The following is an 18096-nucleotide window of genomic DNA, read 5'->3' on the forward strand; positions in this document are numbered from 1 at the left end:
GTCACGAGAGTCATTCCTCCGTCAACCACACTCTTTTCCTAAACATGACCAAGTGGTTGTATTGCCTACAACATAACTCCATGTGAAGACGGAACTTTATTTTGAAAAGACAGTATGCAAAAAGACAAGTGCAAATGACAACGTTGGCAACAAGCTGTCGGAAATCGTGAAACATTAAGCAGCTAGAGAAACAAATATTTCTTCTCTGGAGTTGGTGGAGACCAAAACAGAGGTAAAAGGAGAGTAAATATGGAACCCAGCTGGACACAAATGTGACACGAAAAAAAATATTTTTATGCAACTCTCTGCGTGAGAGGTAAGCATCAAACTGAGTAAGAAGTTCACCATATCAACTATGTATATATTGTGCCAATGTTGCGTTTAGAGCTTGTTGCCCCCTCAAAGTGGCCAAGAAAATCAAAGATTGCTGCTTTAAATGATTAATCAATTATTAAAACTGCTGCGGGTGAAATTGCTGTTGCTTGACTGAACAATGAGTCGACTCGTTCAGGCACCAGTGTTTTCTCATGCCCTACAGTATTGCCTCCTATTGTCTGCCTGCTATGGTGTCATATGATCTGCTGGTTTGACCCACTGATGAGCACTGACAGCAATGAATCAGATCATTATGTGCTAATGTGTTGATGGTGGTGGCCTGTTCATACCATGGGCAGCTGTAGCGAGGTAGGCAGGCCATTAATCATGGAGGTGGCAGCCAAATCCCCCCCCCCCCCCCCCGCTCCTCTCTAAATACATACACTACCGTTTAGAAGTTTGGGGTCACCCAGACAATTTCGGGTTTTCCATGAAAACTCACACTTTTATTCATCAAATGAATTGCAAAATTAATAGAAAATATAGTCAAGTTATTGACAAGGTTAGAAATAATGATTTTTAGTTGACATTTTAATTTTGTTCTTTAAACTTCTAGCTCAAAAGAAAGATAGTTTTCAGCTGTGCTCACAAAATTGTACAGGGTTTTTTACCCCTCCGTTAGCCTTCTAAGGCGATTAGCAAACACAATGCACCATTAGAACACTGCATATGGGCCTCGATACACCTATGTAGACATTTAATTAAAAACCACACCAAAAGATTACTTTTCTTTGAAAAATAAGGACATTTCTAAGTGACCCCAAACTTTTGAACGGTACTGTACATGTACAGTCACATGTGAAGACTGCACACGGTGAGACGTTGCTGCTGCCACACAGGAAGTTAAGGGGGCGGACACAAACTTTGCCAAGAGAGAGAAGCATTCGTCTTGCTGGATCGTCTCGTAACCTTTCCGTCTGCCATTTGCGGCGGTGCCCCGTCGGTGGGTCTAAATGTAAGAGCCCACTGGAGGGACGCTCTTCCCCCACGTGCCCACCTGCCTCTCTCACGGCAGTCTGCTGTACCATGTGGAGGCCCCAGATGTAGCGTGCAGAATAATCCACTCATACACTCATGAAAGTGTCCATCTGGCCCCACGTGCACACATTAAGCCCCCCCCCCGGAACCATACAGGCATGGGGACACTGAGGAGAGAGCCTCTGCAGTCCTGTCTCCGTGGCATTAGCTCGATACAGGAGTGTGAGATACTGCTGTGTACTTCCTCTGTTGCGTCTACAGAAAGAGGGCCCGGCCAAGGTGGCGCACAGCTGAGAGTCACTTGGCTGTGACCGAGAGGTGAAACGGAGAGAGGAACTGAGCGGGATAAGCCCAGCAGAGCGAGGAGGATCTTTTTACATTAGCTGTGGCTCGGGCACACGCAGATAACAGCAAAGCTCCTGCCTGGCAGGAGAGGCACCGACATTACAGCCCTGCTTCACAGCCGGCAATGTTTATCCAACCAAAAGAAAAGATTTTTTTTTTTTTTTACATCTCAAGGTTTCCTTTTGCAGATCGGGAAAATATGTATTGACTAAATTGAGATAGAACATGAAAACGACTCATCAGATCGAGAGGCTCGCCTCCATTTTTTAATTCTCCACATGGAAAAGTTTCATTAACAGCACAATAGTTCAATAATTGTTTACAGTAACAAAACATTTAGTTATTTATACGTTATATATGTCCTATTGCATTTCTGTGTTCATATAGGAGCATTTATTGACAACATCAAAGAGGAACTCCTGTGAAAACATATGTAAAAAAGGTCTTCTGTGGTTCTCGGGGAGCAAACAGCCCAGATGATGTCATCGGGGCAATTTAGACGACGTCACCAGCGTCATCATCTTCGGGTGGGCGTACGGACTCCAACTGAAGAGCAGAAAGCCTGCAGGAAAAACATGGCCGTTAACCAAATGGTGTTGATGATGTGTTCTGATCTCTTGTGTTTGCACGCTATTGTACAATGGGCTCAGGGAGCGCCGCTCTCAGCCACTAAAACTAGAACAAAGACGGTTAGAAATTACAAGACTGATTTCCAAAAGTGTGTGTATTAATCCACAATGGAAAATAGTCCTAAAAGAAAGAAACAATTTAGACTCTTCTAAAGTTGTCCTCCCCTACACCCCAAAAAAGGATGCTGCATATTCGTGACCTCTATACGGATTGATGTCTTTAGTACCGATGGCTTTGGGGCTGACAGCAACAGACTGGGGTATGTTTCTGACAAAGATAAGAATACAAGTTTATTGTCCTCCTGAGCGTAAAAACTGTGTGTGGCGTACCAACAACATGAAAGCGGCACAAGACACCGAATGTCTGGAACAAGACAACCAGCTCACGGTACAGTGCACAGACACATTACAAATCAAATACATATCTTTTAAGTTCAAAGTGAGGATTGCACTTGGGAGGAAATACTTCTTAAAAACTATGGTTGGGGGCTATAGAAAATAAAAGGACTGTCAGAAAACGAGGGCTTTATCTCAGCTCCCTGGTAGTATACCGGTCACTCAGTACTATACCGGTCACTCAGTACTATACAGGTCACTCAGTACTATACCGGTCACTCAGTACTATACCGGTCACTCAGTACTAAACCGGTCACTCAGTACTATACAGATCACTCAGTAGTATACCGGTCACTCAGTACTATACCGGTCACTCAGCTTCATCTGTGGCTTCCATGCCAACTATTCTGGCAACGGGTTCTTTAGCCTGCAGTTGTTGTGTATTTTATTCAGTCAATCACTGCAACACAATACAATTCTATATAATACACAAAACAGAAAGACTGAAAAGGTATAGGTAGAACCATTTGGAAAAAAGTCTAATGAATCCGGCTCTGTTGTGAAATCTGGCACAAATTATTAAAATCTTTAGTCTTATCAACACTTTTTGAGGGTCAAATACTTGCTCGACTGAGAAGGCCACGTTGTCTGCGTACTTTAAAGACAAACTCGTCCAAAGCTTAATATGTTTGCGTGCAGAGAGACCAGTCCAGGGTTGATAATAGACCCTTCACCTGTTCACACAGTGAGTCAGACATTGTTGTTCCACGGATGGAGACGCTCTGCGGTCGGTTCGGAAAAGTCGTCATTTACCTCCAAATCCTCCGGTCTTTGCGAACGGATCTTGCCGTCATGGAGTTTTTAAAAAAACTCAACAAAAGTCCTCAAATTAAACATATCTGGGATCTAGAGAACGTCATCTCTACCACAGAGGAGTTTAGAACTTTCTTCATGGAGCGGAACAGGTCCAAAGTCATTCCACATACTCGCTTTTGGCTTTTTTGGTCACCGACTTAATGATCCCCTGATTTAGGCACGATGCGTCTTTTTTAACAAGCACTGGAATAACCTTGTAAAAACTCTTTTTAATTGAGTCTTTAAGGACGTGGGCCTGTAGACCGTCTGGGCCAGTGGCCTTTTTTTGTTTTGGCTTCACAGTCAACTCTACTGTAATAAACATTTAGCTCATTAGCAAAGGACTGCCTGTAACTGACGGAGCATTATTCCTCCTCTCTGGCCACCCCCATTAGTGCATCGTAACCTTCCTGTGCTGATCCCGTGTCCCCCGTTGTCATCACAAGAATATATTTATCTTCGTTGTCTCCTTTTTATTATGTTCGCCGTCCCCGCTGCACTTCTTTTTTCTTTTCTTTTTTCTCACAAAGACATTTCAATTCTTTTGCTACCAAAGACGGTTTGAGAAGATTCTCAGTCTTCCTCAGCAGACCTTCGTATCGGAGGAAACGGTGTCTGGGATTTCATCGAAGATTCAAAGACAATGTCCCAGATACAGTGTCCTCTATCGTCGAAACAGTCTCTCACGTTCCTTTGACACACTTACTACGAACTACTGTGGTGACTGGTTTCACGAATACACCGAAAGGTGAGGACCAGTGTGGTCTGCAAACTCCCTATAGGCATCTGGGATGTTCACAAGTTGATAGTAAGTGAGAATTTTTTTACCTCCAACTTTGTAGCGTGTGGTACCTAATTACATAACCAGAGTGAACAAGATCATGAATGCAGAAGAATTAATTGATTAATTTAAAACAACCAACATTTTTCTCATACTTCTTTTTAACAAGTTCTCTATTTTTTAACATGTTCTCTATGTTGATGCTGCCTGCTTATTTTCTCTCTCTCTGTGGGTGGCAACAGGTACAAACTAAGTGATTGATTCATTTAAAATAACCATAACTTATTCTCTTAAAATAGAGAACCTGTTAAAAAAAAATGAGAAAAATGTTGGTTGTTTTAAATGAATCAATCACTTAGTTTCTACCTGTTGCCAATCACAGAGAAAAAAATAATAAGCCGGCAGCATCAAAATAGAGAATGATTGTAATGGAGCGCTCTGCTGCAGGTGTGCTGGTTGTATGCACATCCTCTATGTATCACGGACATACGAGTGATCTTTGTCCCAGGTATGGTCCACAAAGGTACACATGTCTCATCTCGATTTTCATTTCAGCTCCAGCCAATCGTGTGGGCTTTCCAACTGGAATGCCATAACAGCAAGAATAATCCACTGCTAAATTCATTGTTATTCTAAATTTAGATGAATGCACAAAAAGTTAGACTTTTTGGGATTGGCCATTCACATGACCTGTAAAACAGTGAACAGCGGGCTTGGAGCTCTGGTTTTTGGTTCTGGAATAACAAACAAACAGGTTTTAACTTGTTAGTCAGTGACGTGCTGGTTGGTGGATTGTGTGACTAATCGACTGGACATGGCTTTTTATTTTATCCTGTTGTTTCCAGCCTGTGTGCTAAGCTAAGCTAAGCTAACCGGCTACAGACTGTGTTTTACAGTACATTTCTTTAACAGGCAGATATCAATTCTCTCATCTAATAATCTAAAAGCAAATAAGCTTATTTCCTTCAAAGTCTAACTTTTGTTTTACCCATACTTTGGTTGTCATGCGCAGCTCTAAAGACATTAGTGAGTGTCACTGCGATATGAATGCTGTCTGATACTCTGAAGAAATGGAAAGGTCGCGTTGCTTTTTACCATAACACGATACTTGTGTTGCCAATTGGGGTCATTAATGCCAAATTCATATTACACCCTCCCCGCTTTGCGAAGGTCATTTTGACCCGAGTGTTCTATGTTTCACCCTCCTGTTGCCTTTATATTTACTAACATATTTTACCCTTTGGGTTCAATTTGACAGGCAGATATCAATTAAAACCTCTAATAATTATTAGAATTAATATTGTTTTCCAAGTTTAAGTCTAACTTTATGTTTGTTTGTTGTCACCGCGAACGCAGCATTAAAACATTGAATGAGTGTCAAATGAATGCTAAGTCTGATATTGATTCTGAAGAAATGCTAAGTCGTTGCTTCCCCACTTAAGAAAACATAGCGCATACGCTAATTAAAAAGCTTTCGCATATAAACATAATCCGCCGACAACACGGCGGTGATTCAACAGGAGGGCTACTTGTTAGCACCTCTTCCCTCTCTCCGATAATGATTTTTCATGTTCTGAGGACCGCAGTAATGTCTCCCTCTCATCTCTGAAGCAGCGGCGGGACCGAGCCGCTCTCGCCCCCGTCCCCGTCACCACTTCACAGGCTATTCAATTAGCAGGAGAAGCAAAGGAGATGGAGCCATGATGGAGCTGATGAGATGCACAAGGACAGGTGACACTAATCAGAGCGGCGCCCCGTTGTCTCTGTGTGGACATCATTAAGGAAAGAGAGTGATTCCAGGCTCTTTTATTCCCCCTCCCTGAGCCTGAACACACTCCAGCCAGCTGCATGCATTAGCTTCTTTTTTCCGATCAATTTGCAAATGAGTGAAAATGTACCCGCGGTATAAAGGGCGTAAGGGTTTGACGGAGGAACGAAAAAACAAGATGATCCGACAATTCGAACATGGGTTTTGAAGTATAGAATCTCATAAATGCCACGTGGGGAAAAAACTGATATCTTCAATAAATATATATATTTTTTTACACTCACCATGTGAACTCCTTCAGTTCCTGGTTTTCAGAAGAGAAGCTGAGACGAAGACGTCCCCTCCGTCCTTTCGTCCACTTTCGCCTCCGATGGAGCGTGACCTGCCGCTGCCGAGGCCTCGGACCGATCCCAGCGGGCCGGACTCCTTCGGTCCTCTTCAGAGCCTCTGGCCCGGACCGTGAAGGAGCTCTGCTCGGCCAGCCGGTAGCGGCCGCTGAGGTAGCTGTACAGACACCTGAGGAAACACCGGGTGCCGAACATTAGGCGGGAACAGACTCAGGGACTCGGGGTCCAATTAGCTTACATTCACGCCCTTTTGAGTAGAATCCTAAATTCATTAATAAGTCCGTCTCTGTATCAACTGAGTCTTTAGCGCATGTGGGAAACTCCCTCGGCCCCCTCGCTCAGTCCATTAAGACCTTCGCTTAAGGAAGTGTTTAGGAAGTGGAAGTATTTTGTAAAATGTTAAGCAACTGTCCAAATCAAGAAGAGTGATACAAGATATTTTTTCTTGTTTCTGGAAACATTGAAACAAGTGTTTGTATGTTTTTTAACCACAAGTGACTTTTTAACTCCAGTCAGGCATGAGAATCCCTCACCTTTCGGCGAAATTCGCCGTTTTGAAACCAAAATAGGTGACTTACGTGAATCGTGTAGGTCCGAAGAGTTTTTGTTTTGGGGTAGGGGGGGGGGGGGGTCAATTGGCTGGCCGGCGTTTATGAGATTGGAGTGGGACATGGAGAAAATGTGAAGTGGTGCTCTTCGCAATAGAACATCTTTGATGGGACGTGTCGCGTCTCGGCCAATCAGCGTTCAGATGTCTTCAGCGTTTGGTGGTTTAGGTTAGCTTGAATGTTAGCCGCTACTTCTGCTGCTGTCACGCTGCACGGTGTAGCGATGCTAACAAAGTACCCGTACGTTAAAAGCGATGTGATTTAGCATATTTTTAGTATCGATACTTCATTAAAAGAGCGCGGGATCAGAGCGCACCCGCTGCTCCGTGTCGAGCTGTCTGCGCACACTGCGCTGCGAGGGGCGTTAAGTGGCGGAATTTTCGGCTTTAAAAATTAAAAAAGATGCCAGAAGTGAAATGTTTAAGTTCAGTCTGTAAAGTTCTGTAACTCTACAGCTGCTCATCCTGATGAACTCTGTATCCTCTGGTCAGAGACTAACGGCCTCATAGTGTATAATCAATGCTATGATGGCTCCATGTAGTTTCATTAATATCTTGTAGGCTAATACTAATATTACTGCCATTTGTTAAGCGTTGAAAAAGTTGGTAAAAAGTGAACCGTACAGATATTTTATTTATTACTATTATAGATAAATATACCAGGATCGTATTTATGGTACTGTTTTATGGTATTGTATCAGTATCATGATATTTATGGCAGGTATGGCATAGATTAGAACATACGTGTCAAACTCATGGCCCGCGGGCCAAATGTGGCCCGCCACGTCATTTTATGTGACGGCATTCTTGTGTCCTTAAGATTCACTTGTTGGTTCATAATTGACTGTAAAAGGGAATATTACTAAATAGTTGTGTTGTGCATACTGTGATATTCTGAACACTCAGGTTCAAACTGCACCATCTTTTCATTAAATACATTTGAGAAGTTAAAAATGTCCCTCGATTTAGGTCTCAGCTTGTCATTCAGGGGTGATAGTGCGTCCCAAAGCCAGACCAGTGGAGAACCACAGCCCCAGACCAGTGGAGAACCACTACCCAGACCAGTGGAGAACCACTACCCAGACCAGTAGAGAACCACTACCCAGACCAGTGGAGAACCACTACCCAGACCAGTGGAGAACCACTACCCAGACCAGTAGAGAACCACTACCCAGACCAGTAGAGAACCACTACCCAGACCAGTGGAGAACCACTACCCAGACCAGTGGAGAACCACTACCCAGACCAGTGGAGAACCACTACCCAGACCAGTAGAGAACCACTACCCAGACCAGTAGAGAACCACTACCCAGACCAGTGGAGAACCACTACCCAGACCAGTAGAGAACCACTACCCAGACCAGTGGAGAACCACTACCCAGACCAGTGGAGAACCACTACCCAGACCAGTAGAGAACCACTACCCAGACCAGTGGAGAACCACTACCCAGACCAGTAGAGAACCACTACCCAGACCAGTGGAGAACCACTACCCAGACCAGTGGAGAACCACTACCCAGACCAGTAGAGAACCACTACCCAGACCAGTAGAGAACCATTACCCAGACCAGTGGAGAACCACTACCCAGACCAGTAGAGAACCACTACCCAGACCAGTGGAGAACCACTACCCAGACCAGTGGAGAACCACTACCCAGACCAGTAGAGAACCACTACCCAGACCAGTGGAGAACCACTACCCAGACCAGTAGAGAACCACTACCCAGACCAGTGGAGAACCACTACCCAGACCAGTAGAGAACCACTACCCAGACCAGTGGAGAACCACCTGTCTCAACTGTGACAAAGCTTTTAACAAAGTTAATGTAATCATGTTTGTTTGATCTTTGATAAAGTAATGTGGGTTAAAATAAATATAATGAAATTAAATAGATGTATTTTATAATATTAAATACATTTGCATATATAGTTATACATTTATATAAGTACACCTAAATAAACAAATGCAAAGACAGTTATTTAACAATATGTTCTGGAGTAGTTAGAATTATACCGTGTTAGTGACAACCGGCCCTTTGAGGGCAGCCATGAGGCGGATGTGGCCCTCGGTGAAAATGAGTTTGACACCCCTGGATTAGAAGATCATGACAACCAGGTAGAGGCAGAACAGACTCAAGGAACAGACTCGAGGCTCAGCAGAGCACAAGACTTGAAGACTTGTTCACGCCAACAACAAAAAAGGAAGTTGGTTCATGAATGACCATATTATATACAATATTACTATTATTATAGGGCCCACTGACTTGGTGTCAGAATGGAGGAACTATAGATTATCATACAACGTCCAACATCGATGTTCGTGGAAGTCACCAGCACCCCCCCCCCCCCCGCGCCTATCCTCCTCACCTTTTTCACCCCTGACCCGTTTTCATGCCTGTGATTGTGCCTGTGTCCTCGTATTGTATTTTATATATTGTTGTTGTTTTTGTGTCTGTTGCTTTATGGACTCATGAGTCTGGAATAAAAGAAATATATTGAGTCTCCTCTTGACTTTGGAATACTTAAATAACATTGTATGCATCTGTATGTATTATTACCTGTAATAATGAAGTTAAAATATACATTGTATTCACTCTTATCTCTTGCACGATTCAACTCGTGTTTTACAGTTTATGTTGAAATTAAACAAACATATATAACATGTTAATAAGGGATCTTCAGAGAGGATGTTAAGCAGATGTATCCCCCCCCCCCCCCCCACACTGTTTCCAGTCTTCATGCTAAGCTAGGCTAACATCTCCCAGTGCTAACTTTGTATTGAAAAAGTACTTTTAGGAGACAAGAGTGGTAACAGTATACCACCTTCTTGTGATTGGCCAAGAGGTTACAACTACCTCCACATCGTCAGGCTGTGAATGGGTTATTTTCTTCAAAAATACCTGGTATTGTGAGAAAAAAAAGGCAACACAAATCTTGTTTGTGGTCCTGTGTGCTCAGCTGCGACCACACAGGAAGAAACATGCATGTTTAAGTCTCATTAGGGGGCTGAGTGATATCACGGGATCACGCTGATGTTGGTGCATACTAACCACCGCTGCAATGAACGAGTGACCATGGGGTTGACGTGACTGATGTCGGCGCTAATCACGATAGCCTTGACTCCGAGGTGGTTGGAAAGCCTCACTCTGTATCATTTCCCACAATCAGGAGCCACTTCATATCGAGACACGCATCTTCCAGCACTGCCTGGCAACCTGATGGAGGACCTGAGGGATCAGGGCCGATGCTCATTATTCAACTGCAACGGTTAATGAAACATTTTAATTCAACATTTGCAGGAACTGTTTGGTACAAAGTAATGGATTTGACAGCAGGCACAACATTTTTGTATTTTTTTTTAATCCCTCTCCCCAAGAGACCGACTGGATGCATAACCTCAGTCTCGTATAGTAATTGGCTGCCAAGGCGAATCGATGCCTCGGATCAGAATTGAAGCATTCTGCTTGTTTACAACATCTATCATTTGCTCCTATCAAGTGCGATCAGAGCAATTTTCCCTCCCTTAATATAGGTTTGATGGGACAAAGAAAAACTCAATTCTCAGAGAATTGGAAAAGACATTTCTTGGGTCTTCGTGGTAACTACACTGTCAACAGATAAGAGAGTCCATCGCATCAATTCTTGGGTAATTCATCTTACAATTGTGCCGCTGTGTTTCCCTTCGGAGCAGCTTGTAAATAAAGTTTGAGGCTTTTTTTTTGGTTCCGAATGGCCGCGTGTACGAAGCGTTACTCTGAGCGTCGCCGAGCTCTCTCCGGCCGTCCGGAACTCACCTGTCGCCGCTACCTCAGAAACAAAATGTACGTTTTTTTCCAGTTTTTTTCACCCTCGCGTTGGCCTATGTCTGCAAAAGGCCGATGAGCTACTCGTCCTCGGGCAGCTCTGCAAACCGCTGTCGACAGTAGCGTGAGGTGAGAGAGCAGCGGAGGCCACTTTGTATCATGTCAGCGCTGGCGGTTAGACGCCATCTCCACAGTGTCCCTTGTCACCAATCACATCCCTTTTAAACCACCCAGGGAGCTCGACCCCCCCTCCACTCCCGCCCCCCTCCACTCATCCTCCTCGCTCACACACACGCACGCACACACCCTTATCTGTCAATGCTGCTTAAATAATGTAATTAATGACTTAATTAACATTTCCATAATCTATTTTAATAAATCTAAGGCGGCATAATGAGAGTTTCTAACCTCCAGGCAATGGCATATAAAAATTCACATTGCAGAAGCCGCACGGTCAGGCCGCCGCCGCAGCGCCCCCAACGATCGCCGTGACAGTAACGGGAGGAGAGGGCGCATATTGTGTGACAGCCTTCGGAAAGGCAGTTCAAGCCTGACAAATGTCATGTGACTTTGTGAATGTGTCCCATAACAGACCTGCAGCACGAGGGGGGGGGAGAAGAAGAAGAAAAAAAAATTATTTTTGGAGATTTAAAATGTTGAAAGCATAGAAGCCAATAGATGGAGAAAATGAGATTCAGTTGAGAGAAGTTCATAAGGAGATGATGCGTCATTCAGTGGGTTTACTTCTACATTTATTTGTAGCTTTTAGTATTTTAACTTACTCTTGTGCTCTTTTATTTCCCTGCTTCTTCTCTATAATATATACAGTGGGTATGGAAAGTATTCAGACACCTTTAAATGTTTGACTCATTCATTGCAGCTATTTGCTAAAAAGTAAATTTTATTTCTCATTAATTACTCAGCACCCCATCTTTGTCATAAGTCACGGATTTCGCAGAGAGAGAGGACCTAAATGCCGACAGATTCTGCAAAAACATATTTAATTTCAAACTACTAACAGGACGACAAACACGCGGACCAAACAGTACGAAACCACACTGGGAATGAGACGAACAGGGTTTATATACACAGGCAGGCGGAAGTGATTGGACAACGGGGAACGAGACACAGGTGAACACAATGAGGGCGGGGCCAGCAATCACACAGAAGGAAACAATCAGGACCAGGGCAGACAATCACAGGGAGACAGATGACACAAGGACTTCAAAACAAGACACAAAACCCCAGATCATGACATCTTGACAGAAAAAACCCAGAAGTGTGGACATTTTTGCATATTTATTAAAAAAGAAAAACTGAAGTATCACATGGTCATAACTATGTACATGTATGTATGTCTTTTCTAACAAATGTCAATTGTTAAAAATGGGTCACAAGTCAGTAGTTAAAAAAAATGCTGGGCACTGTAGTTTTAAGCAGACGCTACTCAAATAGGAGCAAACGGTGTGTTTGTTGGGGACTATTTTCAGCAGCGGATGAATACACATATGGTGCCCGAGTGAATATTTACAGCAGCGGGGCTGTGCATGTGTGTGCATGTGAGATTGAATACAAATAAACGTCGCTGCTGCATTCACACTCACAAACACTAATTAGTTGTAATAATTAATTGTTGTATTTGTTCTTTTCATCGAAATTCTCAGCAATAAGAAAACATGTAAAATATTGGTAATATTAGAAGAAAGATTTTATTTTGATAATGAACACAATTACCATAAAACCATTCACTTAATTTCATTATGCTAAAAAAATAAATGCTTTCTCTGCCGACATATTTCATCACAGTATTTATTCAGAACTGACCGATAGTGAAGAAAAGGTACAACATGCCCGCTAAACAAAACTCGGAAGCGGCCGAAATGTTGTCGCCACGGCAACTGACAACAGGTAACAGAGGCTCAATCACTGGGAGGCTGGCAAAAGCCCCCCCCCCCATCCCCCCGCCAATCGACTGGCTCATTGCACGTCATCATTCGCTCAGTGTTAACAAACACACGAGTGCACGTGCGTCGCGGTAAAAAAAGAAGAAGAAGGTAATTCCGGAAGTGTTTACTTGTTAATGTTCGTCTCGCTTCAGTCTCATAGAAAAAACCAGACCGAGCGGTGGGTGGGGGTGGGGGGGTGCTCCTTATGAGGACTTCCACCCCTTGGGGTGGAGAGTGACTGAGATGCACCCTGACAGGGGGCAGCAGGAGGCTGGCACATGCGAGGCAGCGCGAGCACCACGGGGCACTGATCTCCGAGGCCAGCCCATCCTAAGAAGGGCGCCCACCAGCCTCCGACTTGCACCAGCAATAATGTGAGCGTCGGTGAACAGGAAAAGCTGTTTCGTGCAGTGGGACACCTCCAGAGTTTATGATAATGATAGAACATATCTGCGGAAGGGGTTTTAATGTACTCGTTTGGGGCTTTGAAGATCTCCAAAATAACAACGTGGAACGCAACGGATGTTTTGGGGCGCGTAAACAAAGTGTCCGTGCTTTAGCGGTACGACCGTTCGCGTGACAACACGTCGGAAACCTCTTTCAACTCCAAAGCTATGAGCACATACCTGCAGCCGAGATGTGCCAAGAATGTAGCTGTGGCGTCTGAAGCTGCTGAATGTGTTGTAAACAAACCAATTTCCTGTCATAAAATTACAGCTCATTACTATAGCGTTGGATACGGGCTTCAACAACATAATGATGCAGAAGCACATTACCAGCGCAACCATATTTATTAATTACCACTTCACTCACCACATTCCTTGCAAAGGCGCTTGATGGGATGGAGGGGGGGAGGGGTAAAAAAAAAAATTTAAAAAAAGTTACGAGCCTTGTTGAGTTAATTACAAACAGCCTCTCTTATGCTAGTTAAGGCCAATACTGGAGACGGGACAGATGCAGAGCGCAGAGTTTTAATTCTGCTGCTGGCTCTCAAAGCCATTTGAGTTGATTGGTGGATTACATCACTTCTACTACTCCCAATTTATTTTACAATAATAAAAAAAAAAAAGTAAAGCGTGGGAGCTTGTCTAAATCACATCATTCACTTGAATATGTCGTAATAGTTTTCAAACATGCTATTCTCTCTTATTAAAATCCACTTCAGAACGTGCATTCCGATCGGTGCGCTCGCTTTCGGTAATTACAGATTGCGTAACCTGTATTTGTAATCTGATCCGCCATATGTCGCTTTCTAATCACAGAGTAGATATTGTTTATGCCAGGAATCTAATGCATTATCTACACGCTGGATGTTGATAACAACAGACTGTTCATTTACTAATGGTTTATAGTACCGCAGGCATCGCTCCAATTAGCAATATCAAAATGGGAAAGAAGCTAGAGTGAAAACAAGAGCGATGGGGCGGGGGATCGGACAGCAGCGTGCTTTTTAAAGATGATTATTTGGTTGACACTCGCCACTTCCTGTTTGGAAACTTACATAAAATGTAAATGTTATCGTTTTGCATTTTTGGCAGATGGAAAACACTTCTCGGAGCGGAGTCACAAACAGAGGAGAAAGATCATGGCAATCATTTGAAGTATTGATGTTCGCCAAGTTCAGACCAAGAACACTTAGTGTCTAAAAGTACACATTCCACACATACAGAGTAAAAAAACTAAAACACTCACTTGATCAGCAGGATTTCTGTCAGCAGTCCATAAGAGGCTGCGGCCACTTTGAAGGTGATGGGCGGCGGGGGGTCGCTGAAGGCCGTCATCATGCAGTGAACTACGTAAGGCCCCAGAAACAGCAACACCAAGGCGGTGATCAGCACCAGCCACGTTTGCCACTGGATGCTCACCGAGCGCCACGGAGAGGTCCTCTGGAGCTGGTACTGGACGAGAAAGAGAAAGCCTCGTGACTTAACCGCGCAATCACACGGCTGTGTCTCGCCACTCGTGAAGCTTTCATCAAAATGGGTACATTTTTAGATGCATGAAAATATAAAACTGTATAATCGAAAGCTGCAAACACCATAGAGGATGGATGGAATTGTTGCTATGTTGGTCCAGACTGAAATATCTCAGCAACTGTCATGGAATCTTGCACAGGCATCAATGTCACTTTAAAAGATAAACCTCAGGAACATTGGTGACCCCTGACCTTCCATCCAGCACCACCTTCAGCGAAACATGTCCTTGTGTCCAATGTCTAATTACCACATGTTACTACGGTGGTAGGCTCACAAAGCAGGATTTTTTTTCATTTTTTTCATGATAATAAAAATAATTATGCTGTTTATCATTTATATTAATTGATTTACAACAGCATGTACAACTGTGTCAATCTAACATAGCATGGTTGTGATTATTTTCTGAAATTAATAGATGTAGCTTAAGGTAGCTAGCCATGTAGGAAGATGACTTGGCCGTTCTTCATCCAGCTACAACACTGATTGGTTAAATGTTTCTTAAACCGGATGACATGGACATCAATGGGTACAACACCCAACGTATTTCAATCTGCAGCAATTTAGAGGTCTGGAACCTGGAAACCTAATCATTGTCTTACTTTGTGTCACAAGCAAAAGAATAATGGATCACATTGGTCTCATCCAGGTTGTCGTCATTAAAGGTAGGGATGATCTTCTTGTTCAAAATTACTTTTTATGATATGTTAAAATATTCGAATTACATCCTGACAGCAATAAATGAACCAAATCATTTAGAAAGAAATAAGAAAAGAAGAGAAAACCCAGACTGCAATAGGCTCATCCAATCATTTCAATTGGCCCAGATGCAACGATTGGACCGTCTACCTGCGCCTGATCCGCCCCTTGCAGTCATTGCTCTTCGCAAGTCTTCCACCAGCTGCTCGCTTACCGGTTGTGAGTTATATCAACGTTTGGATACTGCTCTCAAAATCTAGCATACTCTTGTTCGTTGCTCATGAATACCAATCCTTGCTTTAAATGTGTCACATGTTGTAGCCAGAGAGAGAGAGAGGACCCAAACGTCGACAACATTCCACGAAAACTTCAATCTTTTTAACTCATATGAAACCAACAGATCAACAATGCTAAAGAATTTAAGCAGTACGAACCAACAAACAGGGTTCAAATACACAGGCAAGGTGCAGGTGATTGGACACAGGTGGAAACAATCAGGCACAGGGCAGATAATCACAGGGACAGGAAGTGCAGGGAAACAGACGACAGGAGAGACGGGGACTTCAAAATAAAACAGGAAACACAAGACACAACAACTCCAGATCCTGACAGAATGATTCGTCTATTGCAAGAGTTTTGCACTTTAAATCCCATCATGACAAGATAATGTTCATTGAACGTCGTCCATGGTGACACAAACTAGTGCGGTGGGTTTTTACATTGAGAAATGCATTTCCAGCTAAAAACAATCAATAAAATATGGAGCTACTGCGGCAACGAGTAAAACCAGAGACGCTTTCCCCTAGTGATTGTAATGTGAACCCATAATGGAGAGTAAACAATCCCCTATTGTTGGAATAAACTCATTAATACAACCTCACACCTGTTCTTTACACCCAGCGCTTTCTTTGTTATCTGTGGCTTTGCACTTAAAAAAAAAGAAAATACAAATAGTACAAAACACCTCAAACAAACAAACAGAAATAAACGCTCACACAGACGCAGGCGTAACATCACCAAAGCATGTATGCAGTCATCAAGCCAGTATGCAAACATTGCCTTAAGTCCTCTCCAAATATCACTTTGCTTCGGAGGCAAAGCAAACCACTCGAACAGCGTTTGATTAGTGTCTGGAATTCATCTGCAAATGCACACTAGCCTTGTCCTCTTTCATGGCTGCTATTCATTAATTAGTTTCTTTGTGCAACTGAGCTATCCTCAATGTTTAAGGTTACATCAGGCCCCAGTAAGTGGCTGCCTGATAACAGAATGCATCCATCTTCATTACTCAGCCCTTTCTGCCCGGGCTTGCTCCTCCACAAGTGAGCTATGTCGCTAGGTTCTAGGGAACTGATACATTTCGTTGCTTTCAGATCCTGAACTTTTGCCTCCTTTGATTTGAGTCGCTCTGATTAAATTACTGGGTTGTGGTTTGCCCTCATATCGGGTTCCTTTGTGGTGATTTTTCCCTTCACAGGGTGGAACAGTGGTGCAGCCAAATGAAAACCAAACACCTCCTTTGTGTTTTTAGATTATAAGTCCTCTTTTATGAATACATTGTTCGGGTTTGTCAGGTAAACATTGCTGCCAAGGAATTTGTAAATACTGTGTTAAGGTCACATTCCATCCAGTTGGACCCAGTGGGATTGATCCATTGTAGCAAGTCAATAAAACTGGGTTTTTTTCAAAAATTAATCGGCACTTTTCAGATAAAAACCATTTAAAAACGTTCCGGCTGAAGCTGTAGATGAGGTTCTCAGTCAGGTCAATACATTGGAGGGGAACAAAATGTATTTAAATTAATTCGGAACATGGAAACTAATAATTCAGATATGATTAAATATTAAATTAGATTTCCACCAAATTAATTATTGAATTAATCATCAATCAAAAGCTAATGTTGAATTTATAAATCATTTTGCATTTGCTTTCCAGAATGCACACCAGTTTATTCTGTTCTCCGGAAAAAGAAAATGAAGAAAAAAACAAACATGTCAGCATAGTCCATCCTTTTTTGCCAAAAATAAAGCCCAGACATTTAGATAAATGTTTTCTCAAACCAAAACATGTGTTTTCAATCTTTGGAGGAAATATGAATAGACTCGACACCCAGGGCAAAAACAGAGCGAATGTGTTTCCACACAGTGAAGGTTTTCTTTTGTTATTTAGAAACGGATCTCGATGACGCAAGCTATTAAAAAGAAAATGGGACTAAATGTAGCGGTCAGTCGTTAAAAGGACTTAAGGGGCAAGATCCGAGATTGGGAACGTTTCAATTGCCTCTCCAAGGCTCTCGTCATGGCGATGGCGAGCCGGCAGCTGACGATGCTAAAAGCGCAAACAGTGTGAACTGTGAACTACGCTCGAATAACAACACACACAGAGGAAGGTAGACATTACTCCACTATATATCGTCCCATAGGTGGTAGTTGTTTGCTGCTATATTAATGCTCTGAATGTTAAATACAGCTCCTTTAAGGTTCGGTCGAAAAAAGCCATGGAACATATTTTAGCGACAACCGTGAAAAAAGACACATTTAATCGAAGCGGTTGGCGTCACATCCATCTCCCTCAGCCTTTCGTCATATCAAGGCCAGACCCGTTTGAATCGGGGTTAAGAGCAGCTCAATATGTTCATTGTGTCCCCTCAGCCA

At 43.0% G+C, this 18096-nt stretch overlaps 1 protein-coding gene across 1 annotated transcript in view; it reads right to left on the bottom strand.

Annotated features, from left to right (window-relative positions):
* Positions 1-1937: 1937 nt before the first annotated feature.
* LOC130194363 (uncharacterized) overlaps positions 1938-18096 on the bottom strand; it is a 78821-nt gene continuing 62662 nt past the window's right edge. Inside the window, exons 4-6 of the mRNA XM_056415341.1 lie at positions 14463-14668; positions 6352-6583; positions 1938-2260 (exon numbers count right to left, since the gene is read on the bottom strand). Of these exons, the coding sequence (XP_056271316.1) occupies positions 6379-6583; positions 14463-14668 (411 nt within the window). The 3' untranslated portion in view covers positions 1938-2260; positions 6352-6378. The remainder of the gene's footprint in view (positions 2261-6351; positions 6584-14462; positions 14669-18096) is intronic.

Source organism: Pseudoliparis swirei, chromosome 5 (assembly GCF_029220125.1).
Source record: "Pseudoliparis swirei isolate HS2019 ecotype Mariana Trench chromosome 5, NWPU_hadal_v1, whole genome shotgun sequence".
Taxonomy (NCBI): Eukaryota; Metazoa; Chordata; class Actinopteri; order Perciformes; family Liparidae; genus Pseudoliparis; species Pseudoliparis swirei.